The sequence below is a fragment of the Mesoplodon bidens genome (assembly GCF_964165515.1).
Source record: "Mesoplodon bidens genome assembly, chromosome: X".
Classification (NCBI taxonomy): domain Eukaryota; kingdom Metazoa; phylum Chordata; class Mammalia; order Artiodactyla; family Ziphiidae; genus Mesoplodon; species Mesoplodon bidens.
Window position 1 is genome coordinate 28551583 of NC_138163.1, and position 19254 is coordinate 28570836.

At 39.3% G+C, this 19254-nt stretch overlaps 1 protein-coding gene across 2 annotated transcripts in view; it reads left to right on the forward strand.

The window, feature by feature from the left end:
• ZNF280C (zinc finger protein 280C) overlaps positions 1-8051 on the forward strand; it is a 59687-nt gene extending 51636 nt beyond the window's left edge. Inside the window, exons 17-20 of one of the 2 annotated variants that reach the window (XM_081221261.1) lie at positions 2807-2869; positions 6769-6887; positions 7306-7342; positions 7469-8051. In XM_081221261.1, the coding sequence (XP_081077387.1) occupies positions 2807-2869; positions 6769-6887; positions 7306-7342; positions 7469-7484 (235 nt within the window). In that variant the 3' untranslated portion in view covers positions 7485-8051. Of the gene's footprint in view, positions 1-2806; positions 2870-6768; positions 6888-7299; positions 7343-7468 lie in introns of both variants that reach the window. The other variant, XM_081221260.1, reaches the window with a different exon arrangement.
• The last annotated feature ends 11203 nt before the right edge of the window (positions 8052-19254 follow it).

Genomic DNA, 19254 nt, shown 5'->3' on the forward strand with positions numbered 1-19254 from the left:
TTTACCCTTTGTAATTTGAGTATCACCCCCATCTGTCAGTTCAAGCTGCCCCTTTGAAGGTTATTAGTCATGTCCTAATCACTCAGTGTACTCACTGCTTTTCATTCTTACTCCTCCATGACTGCTATAGAGTATTTGATACTTTTGATCACTCACTTTTGAAACTCTTCTCAACTTCTCAAACTATTACCACCATTTTTTTCTTGTTTGCTACTCCTCTATTTCATTACCTTTTCTTTCTTCAGCTCTTCTTGCCTCTTTACGTTTCTTTTCTTGGTACTTCAACCACTCTCAGAGTTTTATCTTTTACCTTTCAACTGTAAATCCTCCAATTTCAATGCTGAGTTTTCCTGAGATCCAACTCTTCATGTCTAACTATTTGATAGATATTTTCACCTTTAACTCACTGGCATTTATACAGGACACAAATAAGTCAAACATTTTTGTCTGTCTAGGATCCAAACTCTTATCACCCCAGTACCCTTTAAGCTCAGTCTGTCTCCACACATTATTTCCATAAATGTGGAGCATCACCTGGAAATAATACACTTTAATAAGTTTCTGAAGCCTATGGAGTTCTCTTGGATCTGCCACCATTCATCATGGCTTCCTGAAAGTCCATCTTCTGTAATTTACCACTCTGCCTCACAACTACTGCAGTGGTTCTGCACCCATACCTCAGTTGTTCCAAAGCAGACCACAGCCAACCTTTCTCTCAGTATACTGCTGGGGAGAATGCTGGTCTCTTATTCTGTGCCAAACACATGGCTGCCCCAGTGGGGCTTTAATTCTGCCCCTAATTTCCAAGAGATTAAATTGGAAATTATCTTTGGTGTTTCTTAAACCCATGGATCATTCTGTCCTCTCCTTTCCCATTTTCCATAGGCTCCTCAACTGTCCTGTAGGACTTCTGACCCCATTCTATCCCAAAATATTCCCAGTTGGCTCCAGGCTTCCTTCATAGCCCTTTTCTAATTTCCAGTTAGCCCCAACCCTGCACTGCATTGTCATCACGCACACTGATTGCTTACTCATCGTTAGCCTCATACAGAACTGAAATCTTCCACTTCTATTCTTCTAAGGGCCTTGAAGCTCTCTCTGTGTTTCCCCTACTTCATTGGTGCCTTGCTTCCCTGGTTGCCTCAAGTACCTCCCCATTAATTGGATACCCTCACTCCGACCCGTGTGGACTTTTGTCATAGGATAAAGCTCTGTACATACAGAAGCTTCATTTTTCTCAGAGGTTGAGTATCTTTATTCTCAGCCCATACCAACTCTGTAATCATACAGAAGTCAAGCCTCCCAGATTAATTAATCTTCCCCAATGTATAGTTTGTCCCATATTCAATATCTAAAGTGACTTTTCCTTATTTGGAATGCCCTTCCCCTTCCCTTTCATTTTACCTTCTGTGAAGTATCTGATCACCACAGCCACTCATAGGAATCAGTTGTTTCTTTGAGTTCTGTACTACTCAGCTATTCTGCCTCATATTAAATGTGTCTGTCTTACCTACTTGAGAGAGCAGTTCTTTGTATTCACCATAGCACCTATTCTGAGGATTTTTTCTTGGGATTATAGGTAGCCATTCTTTTCCCATGTATACGTGGTATGCTGATGATAGTTACTGTGTGTCTTAGGGTAACCATTGACTTGATGTGTTTTCTGGTTTGGGTCTGTCAGTGCAAGCTAGGGCTAGTACTTTTCAAACTTTATCTTGCATAAGAATCATCTGAGGGCTTCCCTGGTGGCGCAGTGGTTGAGAGTCCGCCTGCCGATGCAGGGGACGCGTGTTCGTGCCCTGGTCCGGAAGGATCCCACATGCCGCGGAGCGGCTGGGCCCATGGGCCATGGCTGCTGAGTCTGCACGTCTGGAGCCTGTGCTCCGCAGCGGGAGAGGCCACAGCGGTGAGAGGCCCACGTACCGCAAAAAAAAAAAAAAGAATCATCTGAAAAGCTTGTTGAAACTGATTTCTGGGCTCCACCACCAGAGATTAATTCAGTAAGTCTGGAGTGGGAGCTGAGACTTTGTATTCCTAATAAGCTCCCAGGTGATACGGATGCTGCTGGTCTGTGGACCACAGTTTGAGTAATACTGTGCTACACTAATCCCAGCTAATTCTGCGTGACTTTCTAATACAGGAAAGCTTTCCTTATCAGTTTAAAAGGGGGTATAAAAGCTATTAGCATTCGCTGCGAAATGTGGTTAGTGGTTTTCTGTTCTGTGTGTAGAGAAAGTATTGTTTTAACTCATGAGCTCTGCTTTTAATTCGTGTTCTTTAAAAGTTCTCCTAGTAATTGCAAAAGATTCTTTAAATGTTTCATTTTTACTGATGGTAAGTAATGTCATTTGGCCCAAGAAACAGTTACTTTCAGGATCATTCAGATTGGTCCCCTGGGCTAAGTATATCAAGATTAGAAAGTAATAATTATTATTCATAACAATTTATATTATAGCGAAATACATTATTAGCCAATACCTTTTAAGTTGTTCTCAACTCTTAACAGTTGAAAAACTTAATTTGATGCTCTTTGTATTTTTAACTCTAAAGGTTTTTTTTTTTTATAATGGTGAGGTATGATCATTTAAGATTATTCTCCGGGAAATATGTTGTTCGAAAACACACAGGGAAAATGAAACGTAAGATAAAAATCTTGAATTAAACAGAGATGCTAATAGAGTTTTATAATTTAAATCATGGTCTTTTATTCAAAACTAAGAAACTAAGCATAGGCTTGAAAACTGGTCATAAAATTAATTAATGACTTATTGTATAATAAAATCTCATTTGTCTTTTGTCTCTCCAGCTCTCATAGCAAGCAGCCAACTAAACGGTTTGATCTTTTTAAGAAGCACTCTGGAACTCTCAGGTAAGTACTCGATCTTTTTTCATTCTCTCTGCTGAAAAATTATAGTAGCTTTTTAACCTGATGCTGGAGTGCCTAGTTTGGAAAATGAAGTGATTGCTACTAGACATAATAGAGTTCTGTACTTTATATCCTTACCTCAAAGAGGGAATTGCCTATATTCTCCAGCTAAACTTGTTTCAGTGATGTCAGGCATTAAGGTGAAACCTGCATGAATTTGCATTATAAAATTTAAAAAAAATAAGGCTCTCCAGCAATATTTGAAAATTTAAAAGACTTTTAAGATACCTAGTAAAGTGACTAACACTACTTTGGTTGTGATCAATATATAGCCTTCATAATCCTTGGGGCTTTTTTATTTTTGAAATAAAAGTACACAACTTGTTTACTGTTCGGAGGAATTGTTGTGAACATTTCTAAAGGCATTGATAATTCATTTTGGTTATACCACACACACTTTGCTCAGAATTCACTAAGCACCATTTTTTCACATTCTTCTAATTCCTTTTCACTCCATATTCCTTTGTTTAATTATTTTGTTCCATGTTCTCATTGCTATTTGAAATACCAGTGTCAAGATCTTTGTAGCAGGAGGCTAAGACATAGACTTAAGTTTAGCCAATACTTGTTTTGATGCTTTGGGTTAGTGGAAAATTAGAAGAGGGGTTGCTGTGTCTCAGGACCTTTGTATTTATTATTCCTTTTGCCTCATTTCCTCTTCCCCGGATATCTGCATGGGTAGCTAGCTCCCATGGTAGCTAACTTTAGGTAGCTCCTTTAGGTCTCTCCTCCAATGAGTGAGCCTTTCCTGGACCACCCCATTTAAAGTAGCATCCGGGCTTCCCTGGTGGTGCAGTGGTTGAGAGTCTGCCTGCCGCTGGAGGGGACACGGGTTCGTGCCCTGGTCCGGGAGGATCCCACATGCCGCAGAGCAGCTAGGCCCGTGAGCCATGGCCGCTGAGCCTGTGCGTCCGGAGCCTGTGCTCTGCAACGGGAGAGGCCACAGCAGTGAGAGGCCCGGGTACCGCAAAAAAAAAAAATAATAATAAAAATAATAATAATAATAATGAGGTAGCATCCTTTCCCCGGGCCCCACCCCTAGCACTCCCTATCTCCCTTTCTTGCTTTATTTTTACTTCATGGCAGCTTTTTACTGTTCAATGTATTGTATATTGTATATTTCTCCCTCTTGTTTATTGTCTATATCTTCTCACTAGGATGTGTGTAGTTCAGATACTGAGCTATGCCAGACATTTGCTGGGCATTGAATAGTGCCTGACACATGATAGACATTCCATAAATATTTGTTGAATAAATTAATATTGAAAGTGACATATGTGGAGTATGTGGATGATAGACAAATAGCTCATAGGCAGAGGAAAGTTTGATTCCATTTTTAAAATATATTCGTGCTATTTTTAAAATATTACTAAATTCAAGGCATTAGAAGATTCTAATAAACTATATTTAGGTATTAACCTGTACTAAAAATTTTTATAGTAATGAAAAGGATTTGTAAAGATGAGAATTTAATTTGATTTTTACCTCACTGTTGTCAAACACAGTTGTGTGCTTGGTTCTTAAATTAACTGCATGTCTTTAAAGATCTGAGGGGCTTTTTTCTTACCTTGGGTGGATCTCAAATTTAAACAGAAAATTGGTTATTTTCTGTGTATGGGAGTTTACATACTTGAAATTTTACAAAACAAATTTTGTAATTAATATTTTGTTAAAATGCAGTGTTCATTCTTTAGCTATTTATTGTACATCTATTATGTATAACACAACGTAGCAAGTCCTGTAAAGATGACAGTGATGAAGAAGGCTTGGTACCAGCCTTCAAGGAATGTACCATTTACAGTAAGGTGTGAACATAACTACAGAAATTAATGCAAGGAGGTTTGTAATAAGTGCAATGAGAGTTACTGATTTCAAAAGAAAGAAAGCTTTCTACTTATAAGAAGAGGCATGGAGCATTTTAGTTGGAAGACATAGCATGAATAAAAATGCAGACAGGAAAAAAGCAGAAGACATACACAATGAATGACAAGTAGTACAGTTTGAATGGAGCATGAAGTTCATATAACATAGCATTAAGTTCAGAGTCTGGGGAAAATAGTTCTGAGCTGAGATGCAGATTGTGGAATCATTGAAAAAGGCTGGGGAATTTGGACTTAATTTTAATTTGAGGATGTTGGGAAAGCCATCGTGGTTTTGTGTAGAATCAAGGGTACTGAAAGAAGATGAATTTGGAGGGGTATACAAGGTGAGTTGTAGCTACATGAGGCACATAGACTGGTTAAGACTATTGCAGTAGTTAACACTAATTTAATAAGATAACCTGGGTTAAGGTGGCGAGGTGGTGTCATGTCACATTTAAGAATATGGGCTCTGAAAGGGAACCCTCTTGAATTGGTGGGAATGTAAATTGATACAGCCACTATGGAGAACAGTATGAAGGCTCCTTAAAAAACTAAAAATAGGGCCTCCCTGGTGGCGCAGTGGTTGAGAGTCCGCCTGCCGATGCAGGGGATACGGGTTCGTGCCCCGGTCTGGGAGGATCCCATATGCCGCGGAGCGGCTGGGCCCGTGAGCCATGGCCGCTGGGCCTGCGCATCCGGAGCCTGTGCTCCGCAACGGGAGAGGCCACAAGAGTGAGAGGCCCGCATACCGCAAAAAGAAAAAAAAAAAAAAAAAAACTAAAAATAGAACTAGCATACGACCCAGCAATCCCACTACTGGGCATATACCCTGAGAAAACCATAATTCAAAAAGAGACAGCTCCAGGCTTTTTCCCAGACTGCCTCCCGGCTAGCCATGGCGCACTAGCCCCTTCAGGCTGTGTTCAAGCCGCCAACCCCAGTCCTCTCCCTGGGATCCGACCGAAGCCCGAGCTTCAGCTCTCAGCCCCTGCCCGCCCGGGCGGGTGAGCAGACAAGCCTCTCGGGCTGGTGAGTGCTGGTCGGCACCTATCCTCTGTACGGGAATCTCTCCGTTTTGCCCTTTGCACCCCTGTTGCTGCGCTCTCCTCCGTGGCTCCGAAGCTCCCCCTTCTCCGCCACCCGCAGTCTCCGCCCGAGAAGGGGCTTCCTAGTGTGTGGAAACCTTTCCTCCTTCACAGCTCCCTCCCACTGGTGCAGGTCCCCGTCCCTATTCTTTTGTCTCTGTTTTTTCTTTTTTCTTTTGCCCTACCCAGGTACGTGGGGAGTTTTTTGCCTTTTGGGAGGTCTGAGGTCTTCTGCCAGCGTTCAGTAGGTGTTCTGTAGGAGTTGTTCCACGTGTAGATGTGTTTCTGATGTATTTGTGGGAGGAAGGTGATCTCCACATCTTACTCTTCCGCCATCTTGAAACTCCCTGCATGATTTATTTTTAAGGCCTCCTTTCTTTTCTGATTTTATCATCAACTAAATAGGGCATTAGATTGTAGGCCTCACAGAGTGTATCCTTTTTTGTTCACTCTTGTATCCATAAGACCTAGTAGTACAGAGTATGTAACGAAGGTTCTCAGAAAATGTGTATTGAATGGATGAATATTGTAGCCTTGCTTTGCAGATGGGCAAAGGCATGGAAAGATTGTACCTTGCACAAGTTATATAAGTTAGTGGAGTCATGACTGGGCTTTAGTTCTCTTCACTCATATCTTTTGGAAACTGGCATTAGAGGGAACAGCTTATAGAGCACTAAATGTTAGCATAATTTAGACATGGCTATGCCATTTTCTAGAGACATGGTTATACCATCTCATATATATCGGGTTTATATAACAAAATTTGCAAATGGTGATCATGACACATAAAAAACAAATCAAGTTATTACATGGAAAAAATAATGATTGAACTTGTATATGGATTTTCATAAAAGATAAAAACCTTTTCTTTCTGTCTTCTTTTTTTTTTTCATAGGGACATTACTCTGGTGTGCCTTAAATGTGATTTCCTAACTGATTCTTCTGGTTTAGATCTTATGGCTAAACACTTAAGTCAATGTAAAACTCATACTTGCCAAGTTATAATGGAGAATGGTACGTATATAATTGTGTTACTCTGGATTTCTGATACTTATTCCAGTATTTTTGATCAGCCACAATATGGCTCTTACATATTAAAATGATAGTTTCATTCCTCATATATTCTTAAAGAAAATTTTTCATTGAAGTATAGTTAGTTGATTTACAGTGTTGTGTTAGTCTCTGGTGTACAGCAAAGTGATTCAGTTATACACATATACATAGATTCTTTTTCGGATTCTTTTCCACTATAGTTTATTACAAGATATTGAATATAGTTCCCTGTGCTATACAGTAGGACCTTGTTGTTTATCTGTTTTATATATAGTAGTTTGTATCTGCTAATCCCAAACTCCTAATTTATCCCTTCCCCCCTTTCCCCTTTTCATTCCTCATATATTCTATTTTAAATGTAAAACTCTTCTAGTTTCAGTTGCTGGAAGTATCTCAGCTTCTGGACCCACTTCTGCGTAAGTTTAATATTCATTTAGTGCATTTTTCTTTGATGGATTTTAGCACTGTTGCATTTTTTAAATGTATCATTAATAGAAATGAAAAATATTAAAGTGTTTTTGTTTTTGTTTTTGTTTTTAAAGCCGCTTGTTGAAATAGATTCCTGCTCTATGGAGCTCGTGCAACCTGGTGCAAGACAAGTTGGAATTTCCTAAGTTCAAAGTTCTGAAGTGTTTTCTTACACAAAGGCAGTTTCCTAAGTTCAAAGTTCTGAAGTGTTTTCTCATACGAAGGTGGTTAAACAGCCAAGTTCATGACACTAGTTCTCATTATTCAGCTCTTTTCAGCTTTCAGATGGCACTAGAGTCTTATTCCACCTTATCTTTGTGTCAGGTTAACATATCTTAACATATGCTTTTCTCTCTAGTTGGCTCTCTTCAAAAATAACTTTTGTTGCTATGGTCTTTTCTTGCTTTGCTTAAAATAATTTGTGTTTTTCTCTGCTATACTTGCTTTCAGAATATTGCATTCCCAAAGATGTGACTGTTCATCTTTTTTTGTCTGTTTTGTCTGGTTTCTTAGTTAATTTCTTATAAGTCTTAAAATTTTAGGTCAGATAGCTGTCTTTTTCCTCCTTCCTTGTCTGTCATTGTTCTATTTTTCATATTTTTCAGATGCAGAAGCAACACAGAAATTTCCAAAAAAATCCAGGGTACTCCTGGTCAGTGTCCCCCTTCGATGGACACATCTGATGCCTGTTCTCTCTTTCCAAGGAATGTGAATTGTTTGACTGTGAGACCTCCTCTAGGTTGTGGCCTTAAGAAATCAGATCTTAGGGAGAGTCCGTTCCTTCATGACTGTCCTCCCATAAGACTGATGCTAATGTGTCCAGAGATGACCTCAAGGCCCACCAAGTTGAGCACAGCTTCCCACTGGGGGCTTTGGTTCGTGATCTTAAGCTTATAGATTGATCCTGACCAGGAAAAAAGCCCATCAAATCAGTGCTTCAACATCCAAGTTGAAGTTTAATCATTTTGGCTGCTGCCCTTTAATCTTTCTCTAGCATGCATGCAGTCCAAGGAATATAAAAACTGGTTATGTAGGGAACCAAGTTTATTTCCATGTTCTTGGAAAACAAATTTCTAAAATTACAGTTCTAAAGTTAGTTATTTTTACTAGTCATTTAAAGTTTTATCCAGTGTTAAAGTTAAACCCTAGGAGTTTTCAGCAGTACTAATATTCAATTTTTTTAAGTCTAATTTAATTTTGTTATCTTGGTTTTATGTTGTCTTCACCAAATTTATTAACGTCCATTTTGTCATGTCCTCTTTTATTTCTTTTCTTTAAAACTTGTGTTTGTTTTGTTTCATTAGTAGCTCCCCCCAAAATCCTTACAATTCTCCACAGATTTTATGTAGCTACCTATTGGTAGCTTCTTAATTTGGTAATTGTTTAGACCATTAGACATTATTATATCCTCTGTCTATCTTGGGACTATCATTAACATCTTAGTGATTGTGAGGTCAAAGACATAAAGAATTAGCAAAAAAAACACTTCCTACAGACCTTAAAACAAATTTTAAAGTTACATTTTCTGTACATCTAACACATAATGTCATCTTAGCCATTAATGTAACTCCTTTGGATAAAGATAATATATCCAGAAAATATTGGGACCAAAAACTGCACTGTTTCTTGTCCATATATATATAGATGTATATTTTTTTTTATTTGGTGTTTATTTTGGTTACATTGAATATAGATTTGCTGAACAGTTTTGATAATAAAGTTTGTTTGTTAAAGTGCCTCTGGAATTATTTTCTAACAAATAACTTCGAATAAAAGCTGTAGATTTTGTCATACAACCAGGAGCATTGCTTTGCTTCTTACATGGAAGCCTGATTACTTGGCCTACAGACTGAGAGCTTTATCTGTTGAATCCATCTTCTGGTTTTTCCTTCAGCGCAGTTAAAAGCTCACTATGTAGGGCTTCCCTGGTGGTGCAGTGGTTGAGAGTCTGTCCGCCTGCCGATGCAGGGGACACAGGTTCGTGCCCCGGTCCGGGAAGATATCCCACATGCGGCAGAGCGGCTGGGCCCGTGAGCCATGGCCTTGAGCCTGCGCGTCCGGAGCCTGTGCTCCACAACGGGAGAGGCCACAGCAGTGAGAGGCCCACGTACCACAAAAAAAAAAAAAAAAAAAAAAAAGCTCACTATTTATACTTTACTAATTTTTAGAACTTTAAGCGGTGGCAAGAGTCCCTTTGTAATCCTAATGACCGTAAAGGTGGGCAGGCTCAGAAGTTGTTTGGCTCAATCATGAGTGGTTTTTTTCCTCTTAACATTAGAACTTCTTGAATTGTACTTTGAAACTTGGTCCGTTTGTGCTGCTATAACAGAATTTGGTGGCTTATAAACAATAGAAATTTATTCCTCATTTTTCTGGAGCTGGAAGTCCATGATCAAGGTGCTGGCAGATTCATTGTCTGTTGAGGACCTGCTTCCTGGTTCATAGACAGTCGTCTTCTCTCTGTGTCCTCACATGGTGGGAAGGGCAAGAGAGTTCTCTGTGGTCTCTTTTACAAGGGCATTAATCTCATTCATGAGGGCTCCACCCTCATGACCTAATCACCTAATGATGCCTCACCTCCAAATACCATCACACTGGGGACTAGGTTTCAACATTTGAATTTGGCTGGTGGGAGGGGGAAACATTCAGCCTATAGCAGAAACATATTGAAAGCCAATTTCAAGGACCACTTGATATGTAGTCTACTTGTAACTCATAGTCAAAAGAGTTGAATTTATTAGTTTTAATTTTCCAGACTGATTTCTGCTGAAACGATTTTCCAAAATTTCCAAAAGTTGCTTGTTTCTTAGTAGTGGACTTGGCGATATTTCTAGTCTTTATTTCCATATCTGTCTCTAAGATGTTTTTTCATTCACCATCCTTCTATCCATTTTTTTTTACTTTTCAAAAATTGTGGTAAAAATATATAACATAAAATTTACCATTTTAACCATTTTCAGGTGAATAATTCATCAGTATTAATTGCACCAAGCTTTAAACTTTTGCCCAGAAATAATTTTGTGGTTTTAACATAGGTTCTCTTTTTATATACAGATATTTTCTCTGCCTCTGTCATAGTTCACAAATAACGATAAACCACATTCTTGCTATAGGAATATTTTAGGCAGGGGTGCACCTTTGTGTTCTTCCATAGGATTCTATTTCTTACAGTATATGTTAGGTTCATTTTCGTAAAGTATAATGCTCTTAAAATTCTGTACCCCATAGCATCATTTTTTTACTTCATTTAAATAAGACATCTCAGTCGGTACTAAGCTTGCTTATTATAGGCAGTTAGTTCAGTTTTAATTGGTGCTAATGAATTTTAGCTTGACAGTCTGATCTCTTCACTTTCAGGCTATTCTAAATAGTCCTTTCACCTGATTTAGAAATAGCCATCTTACGCACGCATGCTTCTTGGTTACAGCTGAATAAAAAGTGTGATTGGCTCAGTTTCAATCCATCACCATTATTAGAAAAATAACCTCTGAACTACAAAGACTTTCTTACTCTGTTTTGTCAAACTTTGCCAAAGCACCTCTTTGGACCTCATTTATTTGTTTAGTAAATATTTATTGAGCACTTACTATGTGCCTGACACTATTCTAGGTGCTGGCAAAACAGACTGAAATCTCTGCCCCTGTGGAGCTTATTTTTCAGTGTTGGAAGATAGACAATAGAAAATAAGAAAAGTGTATAGTATGTTAGATGATGATCAATATTCTTGAGAAAAATTAAGTACGGAAGGAGGATAGTGAGTACAGATTGGTAGTTGGGAGGTTGCAGTTTTAAATTTGGTGATCCGAATAGGCCTCCATGACAGGATGACAACTGAGTTAAAGACCTGGAGATAAGGAAGTGAGCCACTTGGATATCTATCAGAAGAGCATTCCAAAGAGACAACAGCAAAGGCAAAAGCCCTGAAGGGGGAGTTAGAATCCTCATTCGTTGCTGATGGTAATGCAAAATGGTTCAGCCACTGTGAAAAACAGTTTGGTGGTTGCTCAAAAAGTTAAACAATTACCACATGACCCAGCAGTTCCACTCCAAGGTATGTATCCAAAAGCCTCGAAAGCAGGGACTCAGATACTTGTACATGCATGTTCATAGCACAGCACATGTTCACAACAGACAAAAGAGGGAAACAGGCTAAATGTCATAAACAGATGAAGGGATAAACTAGTATATTCATAAAATGCACTATTATCTAGGCATGAAAAGGAATGAAGTAATGATACATGCTACAATGTGGATGGACCTCAAAAACACGATGCTAAGTGAAAAAAAATCACAGGTCACATTGTATAATTACACTTATATGGAATATACAGAATAGGCAAATCTATAGAGACAGAAAGATTGGTGTTTGCCAGGGGTTATGGGGAGGAGGGTCCCTAATGGGGAGCGACTGCTTAATGGGTACAGGGTTTTCTTTTCAGGGTGACGACAGTGTTGAGGAACTAGACAGAAGATGGCTGCACAACATTGTGAATGTACTAAATGCAACTGAATTGTTCACTTTAGAATGGTTAATTCTATGGCATGTGAATCTTCTACAAAAGAAACCAAAAACAAAAAAAAACCTTAGCAAACTAGGAATATGAAGGAAACCTCCTTAACCTAAACCTAATAAAAATCTATAGCTAGCATAATGAGAGGAAGAAAAAGAAGGGCCCTGAAGTAGGATCATGCCTGGTTCAAGGAACAGCAACAAGACTGATGGGTCTGCAGTAGAGTTGGGGAGAAGGGGGGACAGTAGTAGGAGATGGAGCCTGAGAGGTAATGTGGACCATGTAGTATAGAGCCTTACAGGCAATTGTGAAGATTTGGCTATTACTCTGGGAGAAGAGGCCATTAGTGGATTTTGAACAAAGGAGTGTTGTTTTTATTTTTTAATTTTTATTTCTTATTGAAGTGTAGTTGATTTAGAATGTTTCAGGTGTACAGCAAAGTGATTCAGTTATACATACATATATATTATTTTCTAAGTTATTACAACATATTGAATATAGTTCCCTGTGCTATACAGTAAATCCTTGTTGTCCATTTTATATATAGTAGTGTGTATCTGTTAATCTCAAATTCCAAATTCACCCCTCCCCCCTTTCCCTTTTGGTAACCAGAAGTTTGTTTTCTATGTGAGTCTGATTCTGTTTTGTATTGTTTTGTAATTTAATTTAATTTTTTAAATTTTTATTTTATTTTTGGCTGTGTTGGGTCTTTGTTCGGTCTTCGCGCTTTGTGCAGGCTTTTTCTAGTGGCGAGCAGGGGCTACTCTTCATTGCGGCGTGTGGGCTTCTCACTGCGGTGGCTTCTCGTTGCGGAGCGTGGGCTCTAGGCACGCGGGCTTCAGTAGTTGTGGCACACGGGCTCTAGAGCACAGGCTCAGTAGTTGTGTTGCACGGGGCTTAGTTGCTCCGCGGCATGTGGCATCTTCTCGGACCAGGGCTCGAACCCGTGTCCCCTGCATTGGCAGGTGGATTCTTAACCACTGCACCACCAGGGAAGTCCTATTTCTGTTTTGTAAATAAGTTCATTTGTATCATTTTTTTAGATTCCACATATAAGTGATAGAGGATGATATTTGTCTTTCTCTGACTTACTTCTGTTAGTATGATAATCTCTAGGTCCATCCATGTTGCTTCTGATGGCATTATTTCATTCTTTTTTATGGCTGAGTAGTATCCCATTGTGTGTGTGTGTGTGTGTGTGTGTGTGTATCCCACATCTTCTTTATCCATTCATCTGTCAGTAAACATTTAGGTTGCTTCCATGTCTTGGCTATTGTAAATAGTGCTGCAATGAACATTGGGGTGCATGTATCTTTTTGAGTTAGAGTTTTCTCCAGATATATGCCCAGGAGTGGGATTGCTGGATCATATGGTAGCTCTATTTTTAGTTTTTTAAGGAATCTCCATACTGGCTGCACCAATTTACATTCGCACTAACAGTGTAGGAGGGTTCCCTTTTCTCCACACCCTCTCCAGATGAATACAGGAGTGTTTTATACCTCAGTGAAAAACAAAAATTGTTAAGTACAGTGAACAGGATCACTCTAGCTGCTGACTTGAGAATAAGATGCAGGGGACCAAGGGCAGAATCAGGGAGATCAGCTAGGAAGCTATTGTAATAATCCAGGTGGGAGATAACGGGTTTGGAGTAGGATGGTAAGAGTGTACGTTTATAAGTGGTTCAACTGGGGCTATATCGTGAAAGTTGAGCCAACAGAATTTGTTGGATGTGAGGTGTGAGAGAATAAGTGTTGTAGGGGACACCACAGTCATTAGCCTAAGCACCTGGGAAGATAATGTTGATATTAACTGAGGTGGAGAAGACTAAAAGAGCAGATTTGGGAGGGAAGATGAGGACTTTGATTTGGGACATGTTTGAATTTGAGATGCCTATTAGATATCCAAGTGGGGATGTCATGGACATTCTCATGTGTGAGCCTGGAGTTTAGGGGAGAGGTCCAGGCTGTCAACATTTAAATTTCTTTTTAAGTCACAAGGTGGTATGAGATCTCCGAGGGATAGAGTAGAGGTAGAGAACCGACAAGGTCCACAGATAAAGCCCTGGGGCATTCCAACAATAAGCGGTTAGAGAGGTGAGAAGGAATCAGCAGAGGAGACTGAGGCGTGGCTAGTGATGTGAGAAGAACACCAGGGAAGTGGCAGTATCCTTGACTTCAGATAGCCTATTTGTAAAATGTGGGTACTAACTTGTTCTGGAGTTCTTGGATTTTATTATTGTATTTTTGTTATACCTAAACATCACTTATAATTTGTTCTTAGAAGAAAGTGAATTCAGAATGTCACATCCACTCTCCCCAATAGCAGAAACAGTTTTTCCCCAATAGCAGAAACAGTTTTTATACATTGAGAGAATGAAATACCCCAATTATTCCTAGTCATGGTTAACTCTCTACATGTACTCTTGTAAAAGCAATACTCTTCCATTTCTGCAAAAGAAGGGATCTAGGTCTAGAGTTGTCCATAATTTGTAAATGATCTGCATAATAAAAGTGCCATGGTCAAATAAATTTAGGAAATGCTGGGTTACAGTTAAATAGATTCTTTATTGTGGGATTTTTCATGCTACATGTGGTTTATGGTTCTCTAAGAAAAAAATTAGCAGACATTTATTTATTTATTTATTTATTTTAAGTTTATTTATTTATTTTTTTAATTAGTTTCTGCTTTATAACAAAGTGAATCAGTCATACATATACATCTGTTCCCACATCCCTTCCCTCATGCATCTCCCTCCCTCCCACCCTCCCCATCCCACCCCTCCAGGCGGTCACAAAGCACCGAGCTGATCTCCCTGTGCTCTGCGGCTGCTTCCCACTATCTATCTACCTTACGTTTGGTAGTGTATACACGTCCATGCCTCTCTTTCGCCTTGTCACAGCCCACCCTTCCCCCTCCCCATATCCTCAAGTCCATTCTCAAGTAGGTCTGCGTCTTCATTCCCGTTTTGCCCCTAGGTTCTTCATGACATTTTTTTTTAAATTCCGTATATATGTGTTAGCATACGGTATTTGTCTTTCTCTTTCTGACTAACTTCACTCTGTATGACAGACTCTAGGTCTATCCACCTCATTACAAATAGCTCAGTTTCGTTTCTTTTTATGGCTGAGTAATATTCCATTGTATATATGTGCCACATCTTCTTTATGCATTCATCCGATGATGGACACTTAGGTTGTTTCCAGCTCCGGGCTATTGTGAATAGAGCTGCAATGAACATTTTGGTACATGTCTCTTTTTGAATTATGGTTTTCTCAGGGTATATGCCCAGTAGTGGGATTGCTGGGTCATATGGTAGTTCTATTTGTAGTTTTTTAAGGAACCTCCATACCGTTCTCCATAGTGGCTGTACCAATTCACATTCCCACCAGCAGTGCAAGAGTGTTCCCTTTTCTCCACACCCTCTGCAGCAGACATTTATTTGACTCTGGAATTTCACCCCCAATACTTAATAACTTCTAAACATTAATCTCCATAAGATACAGTATAGAGAATGCTGACCTAGAATAATCATTCGATTTTCTGAACTGGGAAATAAAAAATAGTTGGGTGAGAGTGTTGACTAAGATGAACTTCTAGACATTTCATTCACGTTCATGAATCATTTGTAAGATGGAGTATGAAACTGGAGGCTAGCAATATCCATTTTCATAGTTTTGGAAATTATATCAGGAGAAACTTGTGTGCTCATGATTGTGGTTGTAAAGTATAAGAAATACATAACTGGAAGAGACCAGTAATTTGTGTTGGAGTATATGGTCACTTTACATTGTTTCAAACTCAGGAGGCTTCAGACTCTTACTGAAATTATGTCTAACTTCTCTCTGTAACTCATGCTTATCAAATCTACACATTTGCCTACTTTTCTTGAAACTATTACTATTTTCAGCCAATTTTTAATCTGTTAAGGACTTTCTTACTCTGTAAAGTTTACTTCCTGCTTAAACAGCTTCAAGAGATTTTCCTTGATACTAAGATTACGAGCTTCGATCCCAAACTGCACAGTAAAGCCTCCCTGTACCTTAAAGGGGCAGTTCAGTGGGGTGGCTAAGAGCCCAGGGCCTGCAGCAGACTACCTAGGTTGGAGTTCCTGCCCTGCCAGCAACTAGGTATTTTACTCTGGGCTCTGGGCTTCAGTTTCCTCATTTGTGAAATGCAAATAACAGCACCTACTCATAGGGTTGAGGGAATTAAACGAGTTAATACATGTATATAGCACTTAGAACAGTGACTGGCACCCAGGAGTGTAAGTCATCTGTGTTACTATTATTGTTAGTCTATTACTAAACTTCCTGATTTTATTTCTACCTTCATTTTATTCAGATAGAATGACCCTAATCTCCCCCCTATTTTTCTTTCTTTTTTTTAACATCTTTATTGGAGTATAATTGCTTTACAATGGTGTGTTAGTTTCTGCTTTATAACAAAGTGAATCAGCTATACATATACATATATCCCCATATCTCCTCCCTCTTGCATCTCCCTCCCATCCTCCGTATCCCACCCCTCTAGGTGGTCACAAAGCACTGAGCTGATCTCCTTGTGCTAAGCAGCTGCTTCCCACTAGCTATCTATTTTACCTTTGGTAGTGTATATATGTCCATGCCACGCTCTCACTTCCTCCCAGCTTACCCTTCCCCCTCCCCATGTCCTCAAGTCCATTCTCTACATCTGCGTTTTTATTCCTGTCCTGCCCCTAGGTTCATCAGAACCATTTTTTTTTTAGATTCCATATATATGTGTTAGCATATGGTATTTGTTTTCCTCTTTCTGACTTACTTCACTCTGTAATGACAGACTCTAGGTCCATCCACCTCACTACAAATACCTCAATTTCGTTCCTTTTATGGCTGAGTAATATTCCATTGTATATATGTACCACATCTTCTTTATCCAGTCGTCTGTCGATGGGCATTTAGGTTGCTTCCATGTCCTGGTATGGTAAATAGAGCTGCAATGAACATTGTGATACATGATTCTTTTTGAATTATGGTTTTCTCAGGGTATATGCCCAATAGTGGGATTGCTGGGTCATATGGTAGTTTTATTTCTAGTTCTTCAAGGACCCTCCATACTGTTCTCCATAGTGGCTGTATCAATTTACATTCCCACCAGCCTCCTCCCTATTTTTCATTCCCACCTTCCAACACCACTTTCACAATCATTTCTGTTAACTTTCTTTTCCTAACCCAGTATATCTTTCTTGAGAATCACTGTTGAAGCACAGAGTACTAAAGGTAAGGCATACCATTAGCTTTTGGTGTCTCAAGCTCACTAGACTTCTATTTTTAGGGAACGTGTATGAACGCTCCTAGGTTCGTTTGAGTCATAACTGTCTTTTATAAATAGTATTAGGGTATTTCTCCTAAATTACACTGCCTTGTACTTGATCACACAATGGTTCACCTCATACTCATATTCATACACCTCGATTCTCTGATTTTGAGATCCTTCCATAGCCTCACTCCTGTCACTTTGGTATTCGACCACGTGGAAAATCTTGTTGTCGCCAAGCAACTTGGAGAGGCTACTGTGCCCCTCTTCTACTGTTTTTAATCCTTCACACTGAAAAATATCTATTTATTGATACCACTGGGATGTATGGTGGTATGAAGGGAATTCAGGCTTGAAATACGACAGTCCTAAGTTTAAATCCTGGGTTTGAACCTAGCCAGCTGTGTAGCCTCGGGTGAATTACCTAAGCTTGTCACGCCTCAGGCTCCTCATCAGTGAAAAGTGTATATATATATATATATATATATATATATATATATATATATATATATGTAATTTGGCACTGGCCTGACAAAAAGTAGGCGCTTGATAAATGCCATTGCTTACCCTAGTACTACTAACATTAGTGTCATTCCTGCTGCTGCTCCTGCTGTGATTGCTTTCACTGCTGTTACTTACTACTATTGCTACCGCTGGAAGGAGACCCTGGGAACTACACATCAGTGGAATATTCTCATTGACAGCTTTAGAGGCAATCCATCAGCACTGTGGTTATCTGTAACTTTGGCTTGTAGTTCAGATGTCCTGCAGTACATTCCTCCAGACTGCAGGGTGGATGACATCACAATGCTTCAATTACACGTGGTATAATTGTCTAATGTCGGAAATGAGGGTAGTTCTGGCTTTTCCTGTCAAGACAATGAAAAGACACCGCCTTGTTAAAAATGAGTACAGAATCCAATCTGCTTTGGGGGAAAACATTCCTTTTGTGCTGAGAGAATCCCATCTTTACAGGAAAATTTTTAATGATTATTACCAGGAATTCATTTCCAGGAATCTCAGCTTATCTAATACCAGTAATTTGATGAAAAAGTATAATTGTAAATACCAGCAGTAAAGTGGCCTTTCCTTTAGTAGGACTTTGAAATGATTAAAAAGTACCTGCTTTTCTCAGAAGTTAGGGATATTTTCATTCAGCCTGGGAATTGCTCCATCTGTTTGCCCCTTATCTCCTTTCCTATCCTCCATTTTCTCCAGTATATCTACCTGAATAATTATAACATAGAACAGAAGGAACGTTTGAAGTTGTACAAGTTTCTCTTTCTTGATAAAATGTTGAGAACAGAATGGGGTATTTCTATCTAGCAAATCTTCAGAGCCTCAAAGCATAAGAATCCTTGGGTAAATCAATAAATATCTCAAGCTTAGAAAATTAGGCTATTTAACCAGTTGTCTATTTACTGATTGACTCAAATGTCCTAAAGACCACAATTTGAAGTGATTTTAAAAGTTGATTAAGGGACTTCCCTGGTGGCACAGTGGTTAAGAATCCGCCTGCCAGTGCAGGAGACACGGGTTCGAGCTGTGGTCCGGGAAGATCCCACATGCCCGCAGAGCAACTAAGCCTGTGCACCACAGCTACTGAGCCTGCACTCTAGAGCCCGTGAGCCACAACTACTGAGCCCGGGTGCCATAACTAGTGAAGCCTGCACGCCTAGAGCCTATGCTCCACAACAAGAGAAGCCACCGCAATGAGAAGCCCACGCACTGTAATGGGAAGTGTAGCCCCCGCTCACCACAACTAGAGGAAGCCCACGTGCAGCAACGAAGACCCAACGCAGCCAAAAATGAATTAATTATTTATTTTAAAAACTTGATTTAGTTATCTCAGTAACTTTCAAGTGGCTTTGTGGTCAAATTACCTCAGTTCTGAATAATTTAAGAGAAGAATTTATTCAATACTGCTTTATTTTTAAAACTGAATGATCTGGAAAAACCTGAATAGTCTTCCATTTTTGTTTCTTCCTAATGCCCTTTATATTAGGGGAATTGAATAAAGTATAATATACAAATGTTTACCCGTACACTACATTTCA